This window comes from Syngnathus leptorhynchus, chromosome 17 (genome assembly GCF_054491065.1).
Source record: "Syngnathus leptorhynchus isolate UIUO chromosome 17, UIUO_Slep, whole genome shotgun sequence".
In the NCBI taxonomy this organism is placed as follows: domain Eukaryota; kingdom Metazoa; phylum Chordata; class Actinopteri; order Syngnathiformes; family Syngnathidae; genus Syngnathus; species Syngnathus leptorhynchus.
The window spans coordinates 3,678,439-3,690,736 of NC_141211.1; the positions used below are offsets into that span (position 1 = coordinate 3,678,439).

At 48.3% G+C, this 12,298-nt stretch overlaps 2 protein-coding genes across 2 annotated transcripts; both read left to right on the forward strand.

Annotated features, from left to right (window-relative positions):
- The first annotated feature begins 160 nt into the window (after positions 1-160).
- On the forward strand, positions 161-2,976 carry alg5 (ALG5 dolichyl-phosphate beta-glucosyltransferase). The gene is made up of 9 exons (XM_085936781.1): positions 161-535; positions 699-867; positions 999-1,045; positions 1,142-1,210; positions 1,409-1,501; positions 1,854-2,027; positions 2,110-2,261; positions 2,346-2,431; positions 2,502-2,976. Exons 1-9 carry the CDS (start codon positions 473-475, stop codon positions 2,615-2,617), a joined length of 969 nt encoding a protein of 322 aa, XP_085792907.1. The 5' UTR covers positions 161-472; the 3' UTR covers positions 2,618-2,976.
- A 6,269-nt stretch (positions 2,977-9,245) lies between these two features.
- On the forward strand, positions 9,246-11,868 carry trim47 (tripartite motif containing 47). The gene is made up of 8 exons (XM_085935853.1): positions 9,246-9,501; positions 9,764-9,972; positions 10,058-10,103; positions 10,225-10,320; positions 10,385-10,609; positions 10,692-10,714; positions 10,808-10,926; positions 10,996-11,868. Exons 1-8 carry the CDS (start codon positions 9,319-9,321, stop codon positions 11,523-11,525), a joined length of 1,431 nt encoding a protein of 476 aa, XP_085791979.1. The 5' UTR covers positions 9,246-9,318; the 3' UTR covers positions 11,526-11,868.
- Positions 11,869-12,298: the final 430 nt, after the last annotated feature.

Genomic DNA, 12,298 nt, shown 5'->3' on the forward strand with positions numbered 1-12,298 from the left:
AACAAAAAAAGCTACATTATTGTTGTTGGTTTAATTTAATTTCAAAAAGACGGTGGAAGCCAAGTGTTGCACGGATATATGGCAGGTCTCCCTGTTTACATTAAACAGCGCTTGTCATAAGTCCTCCTGGCCTACAGAGGTCAGTACTCACCTAACTCCGAGTGTCGATTCGTCTCAACCAACGTGTCAACCCGGAAACGACTACTTCCGTGTTGCTTCCGTGTTCACTTGTGATTGGAAGCGAGAAGAGAGGAATGGGTATCTCTCGCACTTGAACCAATATGAGCTTGTTGTAGTCCGACTCTTGTTGATTTGACGAACCTTTCGGTGGTCAATGTCCTCGAAACTACGTAAAAAACAAATAGTCACGCGCGCGGGCGAAAGCTGACGAGCTCCTCGGCGAAGTTGACGTGAGGAATAGTCAATCAGTCAGCATCCTTCAAGGCGTCGGACAAGTGTCACTTGTTCCAAAATGGACTGCATATGTGAAATACTTCAAGCTTTAGTGTTCTTGGCAATTGTGGCTGTAATTGTGGTAAGTTTGATTGTTGGAAGTTAGAAAAACAAAATCACTGTTGGTTAACTTGAAAGTGACTACGAGCGAGTTTACTGACAGAAAGTCTTTTGGGATATTTTGATTGTTTACACTGTAGCTTTTAACTTGTTATGATCCAAAATGATATGTTTTGCCTCCTCAGTTTGTGATGGCGGCGCACGTGACGGCCAGCGCGGCCAACCTCAAGCGGGACGAAAAGGAGAAACGCTTCGTCACCTCGAGTGGCGTTGAGGAGTTTTTCCCCAGTCTGCACGACTCACCTTCCGTGGAACTCTCCGTGATTGTGCCCTCCTACAACGAGGAGCTGCGGCGTAAGGAAATCAACCAGCTGTAGACCACAGCTTACATTCACACGCAGACTAGCCGAGTCAATTTGCATGTCGTTTAAAGTTTATTCTGCTATTAATTTCTCAACCTTGAATGTGATGGTGTGTTGTTTCAGTCCCTGTCATGCTGGATGAAGCTATGGACTATTTGGAAAACAGGCTGGTCAGTGAGACGCTTCAAAGATAAAGAATAATTTGATGCGCTTGCATGCGCTAGCGCCAACGGATTTTAAACTGATTTTGGTCTCCTCGCGCACAGAAACAACAAGCTTCCTTCACCTACGAGGTCATTGTGGTGGATGACGGCAGCAAAGACAAAACCACACAAGTGAGAACCTCAATTCTTGTCCACAGCTTTCATTCATTTAATGACATTCATAAATCTGCCAAATTAGCAACATTGCGTGTATTTTTGGTCAAAGTTGTCCCGACAGCTCAACATGTTCCTTTCAATTTTGGGTGTTTTATCCACGTTGATGACATCCTAAAATAGAATGCACTGTTCACTTTTGTATTCAACCACCAGGTGGCGTTGCAGTACACCAAGAAGTACAGCGCAGAGAAAGTGCGGGTTTTGACACTAGTGAAGAACCGGGGAAAAGGCGGGGCAGTGCGCTTGGTGAGAGCCGTTAATAATAATAATAATACATTTATTTCATGAGGTGCCTTTCAAGGCACTCAATGTCGCCGTACACACATAAACTAGCCTACACAATTTTGTCTTTGTGTTTTTATGCTTTTATGTCTTTATTCTGGTTTCGTGTGTGTTTTTATGCTTTTATGCCTTTATTCTGGTTTCTTGTGTGTTTTTATTTCTATAGCACTTTGAGATTCTTTTAATGAAAAGCGTTTTACAAATAAAATGTATGATTAAAAAGAAAAAGAGTGTAAAAGCAAAGAAACATCTGCAACAGAGTGATGAGTTCAGATATATGGCTGGCATGCTAACGCTTGTTTATGTTGTCACAAAGGGAACGCTGAGCTCCAGGGGCCGCCTCATTCTCATGGCGGACGCCGACGGCGCCACAAAGTTCGCCGACATCGAAAAAGTGGAAGCGGGCCTGAAAGACCTCTGTTCCAAACATGGCGACGTGGCCATCTCGTGCGGTTCCCGGGCTCATCTGCAGGAGGACGCCGTCGCCAAGGTAACCCAAAATGTCCCAACCTTTTCCCTCACCGCCCCCCGCCCGGTTCTACTTTTGAACAATTTTTGTGTTCCGACATCAGCGCTCCTTTTTCCGCAACTTGCTGATGTGTGGCTTCCACTTCCTGGTGTGGTTCTTGTGCGTGCGCGGCGTGCGTGACACGCAGTGCGGCTTCAAGCTTTTCACACGCGAGGCGGCGCTGCTCACTTTCTCCTCGCTCCACGTGGAACGCTGGTGAGGACGCCGCCGTGATCGGCGTTTGAAACATAAGGAAGCGTAAACAATGACTGACCTCAAATTGGGGCGTGTTCTTTGCAGGGCTTTTGACGTGGAGCTTTTGTACATAGCTCAATGCTTGAACATCCCCATCGCCGAGGTGGCCGTCAACTGGACTGAAATAGGAGGTAAGGTCACAAATCGTTTTGCTCTGCACAAAAGAGGCTTGAGGCCAGACTTGACCGTGCGTGTCCTCAGGCTCCAAGCTGGTTCCGTTCTGGAGCTGGCTCCAGATGGGCCGAGACCTGATCTTCATCCGCCTGCGCTACCTGACTGGCGCCTGGAAGCTGCACCCGGCTGTCAAGAGCAACTAGCCAATCCGTTGAGGGACCACCGCCACTTGCTCCCCAAGCAGAGACAGAAGGCGGGTCCATTTTTCTATTTTTTTTTTTTATAAAACATTTGTACGAAAGGAGCTGCCTGTGCTTACCTTATGACACACTGTGGTGCTGCGGAGAACGTTCCGGTACATGGACCTTAGGCCGGATAGCAACAGAACGCTCAAAGAGCTTTCCAATTGCATGAGATGCCATTTTTGGTGCCAATTTGTTTTGTTGGCCAGACACCATGGCTTATTCTTGTCTTAACAGGATGTGGAATGGGTAAACAAATATTTATGATTGATTGAGTGGAAATAAATGTAAAAAATAAAAACATGATTTGTTTGTTCATGTGTTAATCACCTCATTTCAGCCACCTCTTTTCAGGATAGTTGCGCATGTAAAGAATTCTCCAAAAGCAATAATTCATGTCATACTACTTAAACACCGCTAGGTGGCAGCAAAGCCGCTTATCGCTTCCAAGGGGGCTCCATTAGATTTGACGTGCATAAGACAGCACAGTGGTTAGAAGCCTCACTTGAGTGTTTTTTTTAATGGCATGCCGTGTATGAGAGATGCCAGCGGGGGAAAAGTGCATTTGGAAATTCATGAACGTCACAATAAAGTCTTCAACGACCACGCCTTCTATCAATGAGTGATATCTGTCCTCAGCCAATAAGATGCCAGAGCGCCCCCCCCACACACACACACACACACAAGCCTGAGTGCCTCAAGTTAAAAGTGATGCGCCCAGTTATCATCTTGACAGTGCCGGGAAGTCAGCCGGCTTGCACGCACTGCACGCTTGGACGACAATGGTGTCGTTTTTGTGTCTTGCTGACATGTTGTGCGCGCTCCTCATCCTCTGCCTCCCAGCAGCACACCTTGAGATTTACGCGCACCCGCTGCGCTCCGAGTTCTCAGAGGATGCCATCCTAGTGGCCAACAACCGCATCCACGTGCCGCTGGGCCGAAGTGTATTCGTGGACCCGGTCAACGACCTGGTGATACAGACTCAGCCTGGTGACCGCTGCAGCGTGATGGTTCTGGAGGATGACCACCTGACCCAGCGTCCTGGTCGCCTCTCGCCTGGGAAGTTCCCATGCGACTTCGGCCCCAGGGATGTCATGTACACCCAGTACGGGTCCAAGAGTGTGACGCTGGACCGGGTGCGGCTCCAGCTGCGCTATGATACGCACGCCGAGACTCTCGTCATTCCCTTCGTGATAGAGGTGGAGGTGGTCTTCACGCAGCTGGAGCTGCTCACTAAAAACATGCAGCTGAGCGTAACCCACCCGAGGGGGACCAGTGATGCCATAGACGGCAAGATCTTGGATTTCACTTACGATCGGGAGGCTTACAAGTGCGGGGTGACGTTGGCGGGCGAGAGCAATCTGCCTCGCTATGGGCGACTGCGAGACGGCGGGAAACTGACCCGGACGATGGACTGCGACGAGTTAACGCGGGCCGACATCCGCTACGAGCACACCTTCCAAGGGGCGTCGCCACCAAACCGGGACCACGTCCCCATGGTATTAGAGCTCCGGGATGGAGAAGGGAATTTGGTGAAACGGGAGCATTTCCACCTGACTGTTCGAATCATCGGGGGCCAGGAGAACATGGCACCCAAGCCCAGCTTGGTGGCCATGATGATGATAGAGGTGAGTCAGTTCGCCATGACGGCGCTAACGCCCGAAGCGCTCGCTGCGGACGATGCCGAGTCGGACCCCAGGGAGTTGGTGTTCAACGTCACCTTGCCGCTGTCTTTAGAAGAGGGCTACATCGTCAGCACCGATGACCAGAACCTGCCCATCACCTCCTTTGACCAGCAGGACCTGCAGGACCTCAAGATCGCCTACAAGCCGCCTTCATTGGACGCCGACACAGAGAGAATCTTCCAGTTAGAGTTTGAAGTCCTTGACCCGGAGGGAGCTGCGTCGGACCCTTTTGCATTCATCATCGTAGTAAAACCCATGAACTCGTTGGCGCCGGTGGTGACCCACAACGCCGGTCAGCTGCTGTACGAGGGCCAGTCGCGTCCCCTGGTGACAGGTCACAACCTGGAGATTGGCGACGAGGACAACTTGAAGGCAGTGAGCATCACGGTAATGGACGGATTGCGCCATGGCGTCCTGCTGGTGCCGGGGGCCCACGGGGACAGATTCTCAGCCACCGACCTGGCCGCCGGCGCTGTGATGTACCAGCACGACGGCAGTGACACGTACAGTGACAACGTGGTGTTTAAGATGACGGATGGCGAGCACCACGTGGAGTTCCTCTTCCCCATCACCGTGGTGCCCATCGACGACGAGCCACCCGTCGTGAACGTCAACACCGGCTTGGTCCTGTTCGAGCGCCAGACGATGTCCGTGTCGCCCCTCACGCTCAGTGCCACTGACATCGACTCCGAGGACTCCATCGTTAAATTTATCGTGGTCCCTCCGTTTTCCATCGCCGGCACCATTCTGTTGAGGCAGTCTGAAGCGCCGGAGGACCCCTCCTCGTGGAAATTCAACTCAGCGGACGAGGTCTATGAGAAGGAGGTTCGGAAGTGGCTCCAGAAGGACATAACAGATGGGAAGCTGTTCTACAAGCACGTGGGGCCTCACAACGTCAATACCGTCATGGACCAGTTTTTCTTTACGGTGCAGGACGACAACGACCCTCCGAATGAATCGGGCCGAGCGACTTTTGTCATCCGGGTGGCGCCCATCGACAATACCCATTTGGATTCTGAAGACCGCATAGCCAGCGATGACCATGGACAGCTTCAGTCAAGGTGAGCTCATTCCGACATTAAGCAAGGTTGGATGTACGAGTCACTCTCGAAGGGACTTTTTTTTTTCTTACATTTGGTTGAGGCTTCTTTTGACCATTTCATTCTTCAAACCAATGCTTTTCCTGCTCACCCAATGTTGATCAAGATGACTGCTGATAAAAAAAAAATGCTTCAGAGGCACAGTTACACTTTGATTTATTTATATTTCCTTTTGTTCTTTTTTCGGATTCGGATGTGTCTGTCATCAGAAGCAATCAAACAGGAGCCGTAAAAGGAGAGAATCTGCATTAAAATAAAATAAAAGTAATTATTTAATTTAATTTTCTAAAATAAAGAAAAAAAAAGGAAAACAAGTATCTTTAATACAAGTAATATTAAAAAAAAAAAAAAAAAGGATGCTTCTGGCGGCATCTCGTCACCGAAGTCATCGAGGTGAAAGCGACAACGTGCTGCTGCTTATTCACCCGCGAGACTTTTCAATATTTCACCGGGTGAAGTCTGTCTCCGGGCAGCTCGATGCAATGCGAACAACGCCAAAAGTATTGGGACACTCACGGCCTTGACAGGAAGTGGGCCATAATTTGGACATTGTCATGGTCTCCAACTAGTGTTGCCTTTCGGTCTGAACATGTAATTTACGGAATGAAGATTCCTGTAAATTTGTCACATTTGCAATAAAAGCTCAATCTGGTAGCTTGATAACTTTCTTGCAATTTCTTGCAATTCTCATTCCAGCCTTGTAGGTGTCCCGACACTTTTGCACACATTGTGCACTATTTTCCACTTTTGTCTTTGCTCTAGCCGATCTCGACGACCTGAACGTGTGCTTGGTTCTGCGCAGAGGAGAGGACGGAACATCCATCAATGGCTTCAGCGTGGAAACCAATCCTCCAAAAGGTTCACAGATTTAAAAAAAAAAATCCATTTGGCTGCTTTGGCAAATTTGCTCGTCGGAAATGTTGGGAAGCGCGTGCATGCCACCAAGTGCTTTTGACCCGTTTCCGCCCCCCAAGGGCCACCCTCGTCTTGCTCATTACCCCAAACGCCGCCGGAGTCCGCCGCTAGCAAACGAATCTTTGATGCATGCAGGCCCCGCCCCGTAGAGCCTGAAGTCCTTGGTGAACCTGACATGTGTTCCAAAAAAGTTTGCCCGACGATGATAATTTTGTGTTTCTAATTAAGCAAGTTCAAATCTAGTACACAAATTGACCTGCTCTCACGCTTCCCAATCCTAAGGCTTCATCTTTCCATCCCATCGTCGCACACTGAACATCAGCAGCAGGAATTCATCTTTGATTTTATTTGAGAAGCATCTTTCATTTATATTTCATCACAAAAAGCGGTGACAAAGTGAGAGCTCATTTGCATCCCCTCTGCGCTCCCCCTTTACATATTTTGCAGTCTCTTGATAAAAAGAAAAAAAAAAAAGAAAAAAAATAAATCTGCTCCGGCGCTTTTATGGCAATTTGGAAACGTGTTAAGAAGTGAACAGCAGAAATGTCTGCCTGCAGCATCTCACTTGAACGCTTTTGGGTGTTGGCGTTCACACGTATGCGCGCGCGCGGGTTCGCGCACCTGCGGGAACGTTTTTGTCCCCTTGAGTCGCGCTCGAGGTGCTAACAAAACCTGAGCTTCCTTATAAACGCCTCAGTAAGTGGCCTGGGGGTGGTGGTGGGTTCACGCTTATTTTTAGTTTCCTTTAGGGTACGCTCACGTGCCCCCCCCCCCAGCAATTAAGGCATCACCCCCCCCCTTCGGAAAAACAGCCAATGTGCGCAAAAACGTGTCGCTGAAGTTTTAATTTCCTCGCTAATGAATTAATATTCACAAAATGCGCATCAATTCATACGGGACAGTCTTCAAATACGCTATATGTTGTCATAAAAATAGGTTTTGTTTGATACAAAGGCTTTTTGAACACATCCAGGAAAAAATACACATACTCTTGCATGCGTTTTTTGTGAACAAGGGGGGGGGGGAGAAAAAAAACAAGAGTGGAGAGATTAATTTTTGAAGCTCTAACATGATCAATTATGTATGTGTGCGTGCGTGTGTCAGCTACAAGCTTCCATTATGTAGAACAGACTTACGCTTGACCTGTCTGAAGGGTTGCATTGTGGGTAAAGAGAGAAAACCAACAAGCCGAAGCAGACTTGAAGTGTTGTCACAAGGTGAAAAGTTCAACTGTGTGGCGGCGAGAAAGCATGAGCGAGTACACAAACACAACGCACTTACACACACAAACATGAGCGAACAGGTGACTTTTGTCGTTGTGCCGGGTCAGGCGGCAACAAGCTGAGGGGCCAGTGATTCGTCGGGGACCGGGACCCGATCTAGCTGGAGAAGGACTTCTACGTGGTGGACTAAGGCCACGGCGAGGACGACGACTCGGTGGAGGTGCCGCTGAGGTGGAGAAGCTCCTTTCGTAGGTCCGTAAAACCGACAAAAAAAAAATCATTTGTAGGTTCGCCGCTCATGTTTTTGACTACTTCTTCTGTTCCTTCCAGGTATCGGTACTCAGGAAGGCAGCGCTCAGAGGGATCAGGACTTCTGGGGCATGGTATGGCTGATCCAAAGTATTTCCCAACTCAGCCAAAAACTTTGTCTCTGTAGTTTTACACATTGAAGCACATCAGGCAGTAAGAAAGAGCCAAGGATCGTTTGACACTTGGAGATGCTTATTAATTGAAAACAACACGCCGTTAAAGTCACGACGTTCCGGGCCTAGGCGAAGATGTCGCTGTCCCCCCCGGACGTACTTTTGCCTCCAAAGCGGGAACCCGGCTCGGAGTTTTCGCCACGATCTTCACAGGCCAGCAAGTAATGAAGTCAGAGGGGAGACCAAGTCGGATGATGAGAGCAACCGCGTGTCAATGCGATGCAACATCAGCTCGCTTCATGGCTCCTAAAAAAAAAAAAAAAAAAACAACCCTCCAAAACATTCCAGTCAAGAAAGAAAGAAAAGATGAAGCATGCCAGGCTTGAAGTTGAAAACGTTTGAACCCTGTATCAAAAATGCTCCAAGCACAGACAAAAAAAAAAAGAAAGAAAAAAGCTAACAATGAGTGATAACGTGGAGGCTGAAGGAGACAACATAATAGCGGCTGGTCAATTGAAAGAATATCAGGTCTGTTCGTAGCCAAGAGCCATGACCGTGTCTAACCCTGAATGCCAATTAAGATTTGTTTTTGTTTTTTAAAGCTGTCATTTTTGAAGGAGCAAAGGGTATTTTTTTCAAGATAAAAAGGTGTAATCTAAAATCGCACAAGATTGAACTAACTAAAAGCTTTCTCCCGACGGTGGTGACATTGTGAGCGAACCTCATGAAAAATTGAAAGTGACAGTGAACTTGACCCACTTGGCTAAAAAGCAACGCCACTGTGCACGCGCATGTACGGGCGCGTGCATCCAGCAGTCAAGCCCGAAATTATTGTAGGAATAATTTCTGGCTTGACTGTACAGTATATAACTTAAACTGTTTGTGTTCTTAATTATTTGTCTGATTACGGAGAGGACTCATTTGCATATGTGTATCTCCTGTCACTCCCATTCATACAAATCCGAGCTGTGATGTGATGACGTCATAGCCACGCACGTTACCCATGCACAAGAAAGTCACAATTAAACGTGAGATTCACTTTATGGTTTTATATCATTTTTTTTCAAGATATTCAACAGAATAAACAATCATTAAATAATCTTTGAAAGCTTCAAATGTGATTTTTTAACGCGACTTTTGCCGGTTGCGTACTTGGCCACACCCACCCGGCTTTTGATTGGTCGAGAAGACAGATGACGCCCCGGCATCGTTGCAGCCTCTTCCGGCTTCCGGTGCTGCTTGTGTTTGTGTACGTTACTGCTCCGCGGCACGAACGAGCGAGCGAGCGAACGAACGACCGACCGACCGACCTACAACATGGCCGCGTCGGCGTCGTCCAGCGACGACGTGAGGAAGGAGCTGACTTGCGCCATTTGCCTGGACTTTTTCAAAGACCCGGTCATCCTCAAGTGTGGACACAATTTCTGTCGCGTCTGCATCTCCATGCACTGGGACCAAAATGGCTTCGACTACAGCTACCAGTGTCCGCAGTGTCGAACGGTAAATGCTTTTTTTTTTTATTGGCGTGGTAAATCGGCTGTTGTGTCGTTGCGTCGAGCTTTGAATTTTGTATCCCTGCTCCTTAGCATGTGCTAGCTGTCGTTCTTTAAAGCTAGCATCCTCAAAGTGATACCTTCCTTTGTAACGTGTTTTTTTTTTGGGGGGTGGGGGGGGGGGCAACTTCATTCAAACAGTTCCCCAAGTAGACAATCAAACATTTGTTGCACTTGTTTCACTCCTTCCTTCTAAATGTTCCCTTCAGGTGTTCACCAAGAGGACTTTCACTAAGAACTACCTGGTACAGAACCTAGTTGCCAAGATGGACAGCTTGGATTGCTTGGGTTCGAACTCAAGTCAGAGCCCTGCCAAGGTGAAAGACGAGTGCGAGCTGCACGGCGAGGAGCTCAAGTTGTTCTGCCACGAGGACAACAAGCGCATCTGCGTGGTGTGTCGTGAGTCACGAGCGCACAGGTGAAATGTTACCCCACAGACCCGGGACTGAAATCTTGGTCACAGAAAGGTTGATGATTCTCGGGTACCGCCATTTTCTATTTAGGTATCACAAGCTGTGTCCAGTCTCAGAAGTTGTGGATAATTTGAAGGTACATTTTCATTTTTCTCTTTTTTTCGAGTGACGTAATCTCTACAGTCAGCTATTTAGTGATGCCTTTTTTTTTTTTGTTGAAGTCGACTATTCTGGTTTTTTTTTTTTCATTATTTCAGGGGGAGTTGAGAAAGCGTCTGAGGGATCTCAACATTTACAAGGCGGACTGCGTCAAAGTCATGACCACCGACGAGCGCACCAAAAACGACATCAGGGTACGCCACGCCGAGCGTCTCCTCTGTGTGTCGGCGTTGAAACGTGTCCGCGTGCATCCTTCAGATGAAGAAGCAGCGCCTGAAGGAGAAGGTGGAGGCGGACGTGGGTGCTCTGGTTCAGTTCCTGCTGGACGAGCGTGACACGCTCCTGGACAACCTGGACGCCGAGGAGGCGGCAGCCGTGGCGTCGGTGGACGACAATCTGGAGAACATCGGCGCTCAGGTGGACGACGCGACTAAGCACATCGCCGACATCAACCAGCTCCTCAACGGCGATGCCGGCTTCCAGGTCAGCTCCACTCGCATTCGCTTGTGCGCGCCACGTTCCATTTTTAACATCAAATTTTTTTTTTGTGTCCGTCTGCCTTCAGAGCCTGGTGGACACCTTCAATAAGTAAGTGTTTCCCGTCTACCTTCTCCACCATCCTCCCGTTTTCTGACATGCTCACCATTTTGGATTTATTGTCATTGTGCGGGTGTACGTCAGAGCGTTGCACCAAACGTACGACGAGGCGAAGCCTGCCGACAGTCCCGCCGAGTTCCCCGACTTCCCCGGACCTTTCCAACTCATCATGTGGAAGAAGATGATGCACGTTCTGCACACCAGTAAGTCACGGCACTCGACTCCCCCAATCCGGTTTCCATTTGTAACAAAAGCCCGTCCCGCACATCCAGTGCCCCAGAACCTGACGTTGGACCCGGACACGGCGCACCCCAACCTCCTGATTTCGGACTTCGACACCAAGGTGGAGGAGCTTCGCAATCGCGGGCAGGAGCCCGACCTGTCGGTGCGCTTCACGCGCTTTTGCGGCGTGCTGGCCACGGCCCAGTACTCCGGCGGGCAGCACTACTGGGAAGTGGACGTGCGCGACAAGGGCGTGTGGTACCTAGGCGTCACCACCGAGGGCAGCAACCGCAAGGGCTTCGTTAGCCTCACGCCCTCGGCCGGCTACTGGAGCCTGTGCCTGCAGGACCGGCTCTACGCCAACGGGGAGGACGGCCGCGTCCCCGTGGCCGACTACTGGAACTCGCCGCGCGTGGGCGTCTACCTGGACTACGACCGCGGGCGCCTCAGTTTCTACGACGCCGTCACCATGAAGCGCCTCTACATGTTTGACACCTGCTTCGTAGAGCCCGTCTACCCTTTCTTCAGCCCCGGCAAGAACGACCCGGGCAGCCGCCTCTGCATCTGCCACTACTATTGACCAACGGCTGCCGCCGACATTCCGACCTCGAACGGCAAAGACCACTTTGATGTGGACCCGACTCAAGGGGTCGCACGTTCTAATGTGAAAATCTTGGAAGACTTAACATTTTCCATTCCATTGTGACTTTTTAAACAAAGTCATTTTCTAATTTAATTTGTTTTTACAAAGTATTACCAGTAAGCCAGTATTTTTTTTTGTCAATTTATTTCATTTTTTCCCCTTAGTTTTCTTTTTTTTTTTTAGCATTTGATTTTCCCCCAAAGCCACATTGAGTTTTGTCAATTATGATGTGCCATTTTCCTCTTAGTTTTTTTTTTTTTTTTTAACATTCGATTTGTTTCCAAAGCCACATTGAGTGCTCACACAATGAGTCATTTTTGTTACTTTTAAAGGTCAAAATATGTGTGTGTGTGTTAATGCTATTTTACTTTAATTGAAGTGTGGTTTTTTTTCCCAGTTGCCTCCGTGCAATATAATGTGCAAGATATACTGTGATGATCTCTGTTGTAAGTTAACGTTCTGTACTCAACAGGATTAAAGAAATAAAAAAAAAACATGTTCTGTTGGACTTTTTTTTCTCCATATTTCCATCCATCCATTACAATCAAGCTTTATTGGTCAGGACTTGAGTCTACATTCAGAGAACGGATGACTTGTTCTACTTTACAGTGTTGGTGCGATACATTTTTGTCCATGTATAGGATTTTTTTTTTTAAGTCCGTAACCCTAATAATAATACAGCAATTCTTATAACAATATTATGATAAAGT

Coding starts and splice junctions, on each gene's coding strand:
- alg5 (XM_085936781.1), top strand. CDS start 473: ATGGACTGCATATGTGAAATACTTCAAGCTTTAGTGTTCTTGGCAATT. Junction 1,502..1,853: donor AAGGCGGGGCAGTGCGCTTG/GTGAGAGCCGTT, acceptor GTTGTCACAAAG/GGAACGCTGAGCTCCAGGGG. Junction 2,262..2,345: donor TCGCTCCACGTGGAACGCTG/GTGAGGACGCCG, acceptor TGTTCTTTGCAG/GGCTTTTGACGTGGAGCTTT.
- trim47 (XM_085935853.1), top strand. CDS start 9,319: ATGGCCGCGTCGGCGTCGTCCAGCGACGACGTGAGGAAGGAGCTGACT. Junction 9,973..10,057: donor CGTGAGTCACGAGCGCACAG/GTGAAATGTTAC, acceptor TTTTCTATTTAG/GTATCACAAGCTGTGTCCAG. Junction 10,104..10,224: donor AAGTTGTGGATAATTTGAAG/GTACATTTTCAT, acceptor TCATTATTTCAG/GGGGAGTTGAGAAAGCGTCT.